At 54.6% G+C, this 2,094-nt stretch overlaps 1 protein-coding gene across 1 annotated transcript; it reads right to left on the bottom strand.

Annotated features, from left to right (window-relative positions):
* Positions 1 to 366: 366 nt before the first annotated feature.
* CSUI_000449 (uncharacterized protein) lies at positions 367 to 1,639 on the bottom strand. The gene has a single exon (XM_068060683.1). It carries the CDS (start codon positions 1,074 to 1,076, stop codon positions 819 to 821), a length of 258 nt encoding a protein of 85 aa, XP_067927328.1. The 5' UTR covers positions 1,077 to 1,639; the 3' UTR covers positions 367 to 818.
* Between the last annotated feature and the right edge of the window lie 455 nt (positions 1,640 to 2,094).

Here is a 2,094-nt window from a genome sequence, read left to right as displayed (position 1 = left end):
CGCGTGTCATCGATGCGTTCTCAGAGTAACTCTTTGAACTGCTCGTAAGTCAGGTTGGTTACTCGAGCTAACACTCTTGATACTCATGAACAACGCCTTAGCTGAACTGGGCTTAGAGCTGATATCTGCCACCTGTAGGCGAGAAACTAAGGGAATCCTGAACCCGTGTCCACACAAGAAAGACCCGTCCGTCACACTTCAGCACGCGCCTTAGGTAAGCTATTCTGTTCTGGAAACGGTACGGGTCCCACGAGCCAAAGCGTGTGCTCCGCAAGGTACCTGAGAACTGACAACAACCAGTCGCTTCAGTGACAGTAGGAATTGTTCCCGATCAATCTAGAGCCCTTCAGAGAAAATTTCCGATGCAGTCGTACACAGGTTTACCAGCATGACAAGACCGCCTTGCCTTGAAGCAGGCTCCTACGAGAGCCCAGCACAGGCACCGGCCACAGAAAATACATGAATTTAAAAAACTCGACAGCGACTTCGGGCCGGCCATCAGCAGCAATTGACATCGCCCGCGCAACACCGCCCAGACAGAAACCGCAGGCGTTTCGACTACTCCGTTGACAGGATTGCACACCAGAAACGGGCCTGTCAGCGCTATTGTAGATGCGCTCGCGCCTCCCGTCTCGCACTCCTGCAGCCAAACAAGAGAGAGTGCGATGTGGGGGCAAACAGATTCTTTCAGGAAACGGCATGGATGCGGAGGGTAGTCAAGGCATGTACTGTGCGCGCCTTACAGGCCGGCTCCTCATTTCGAGCAGCTCATTCGCAGGCTCATGTATACTCCCGGGTAACCCAGTCGTGCCTGTAGACTATTGGACTGCCTTCATGACGATAAGAATTCCCCAGATTAAACCCCATACCCAGCCGACGAAGGGCAGTATGAGCTGAAAAACGCCCGTGAGGAGATCGACAGTGTCATTCTTCATGGCGCCGATGATTATCATTCCTAGGCCAAAAATGAGGCAGTTAAGGACGCCCAGCAAAATGTAGGTCGTCTTATCGTTTGCACTTGGAGGTGTCGGTACCTCCAAGTTAGTCATACGACGGAGAACCTCGTCGCAGGACATCGTGGTCGGCGAACAGTAGAGCGATCTGAGGAGGACACCGAAGGAAACAATTCCCTGCTCGGCGCGACAAGCCTTGGACGCAGCGAAAATTGAGACGTTGTAGGCCCTCTTTCAGCAATCCAGCGCGAAAACGAGGCCTTGCACTGGTGAGCTTGCCACTTCCCTCCCGTTCACACGGCGAAGCGTGGATCCCACAGAAGCGTCGAGCCACAAGATGAACACGGAATGGAAACGCCAGTCGCCTGAGCACGAACCCTAACGACGCAATTCACGTTCCGAAGAAAAACCGTCCAAAAAAAAACTAACCACAGAGGTTGCGAAGTGATGGCGACTGAGTTCCAACACATCATTGCTGCTCTGCTCGCATGGGCCACCTGCTAGCTGTGTTACTCCGATACACCGGTTACGTCCGTGCGCGCCGTAACCCGACCTGTCTGCAATGGCGAGCGGACAGCCAGGCGATGAGTCGGACCTTCCGCGGAAGTAAGGGCTTGGGGAAACGGAATGCGGCTTCCTCCCTCTTGCACTTTTAGTCACGCAGATGCTTTTGTCGAAATTTACCCCTGGCTCGCGTACAAGCTGTGAAAGCGGTTCATTTAGCTCAGCTAAGAGGCGGAGGGCTCGTTTTGTGAGAGTAGCCGCCATGCTTTTTCCGGCCCAAAAAAACCGGGGGCGATCGCCACTGCTGAAGCATGCAGGACGTCCTTCTCTTTCCGCGGTTATGGTAGCTGGTGCTTACGCTGCGACAGTTTTCGCCGTTGTTTCCGTGGAAGTTTGGGAGTTCGCGGGGAGCACTGGCACCGGGAAGGCACTCCTGCGACCCGGTTATGGTCCGGTCCCAAGGTGAGGTGGAGCCTGGAGCTCGAGCCAGTCCATAGAGGTCGTCCACACTGATGTTGCGCAAATCGAGAGGGTGTGGCTGCGGCGCTTGTACTTTTCGTCTCGAGTACGCGTACAGGGAACTCTTAGTCGAGCTTGTAGTGCCCGCTGCACAACAACGGGCGCCACTAGATACTGA

This window comes from Cystoisospora suis, assembly GCF_002600585.1.
Source record: "Cystoisospora suis strain Wien I chromosome Unknown contig_184, whole genome shotgun sequence".
NCBI classification, from domain to species: Eukaryota; Apicomplexa; class Conoidasida; order Eucoccidiorida; family Sarcocystidae; genus Cystoisospora; species Cystoisospora suis.
Note: the sequence above shows the minus strand (reverse complement) of the source record. Positions and strands in the feature narration are given on the sequence as shown.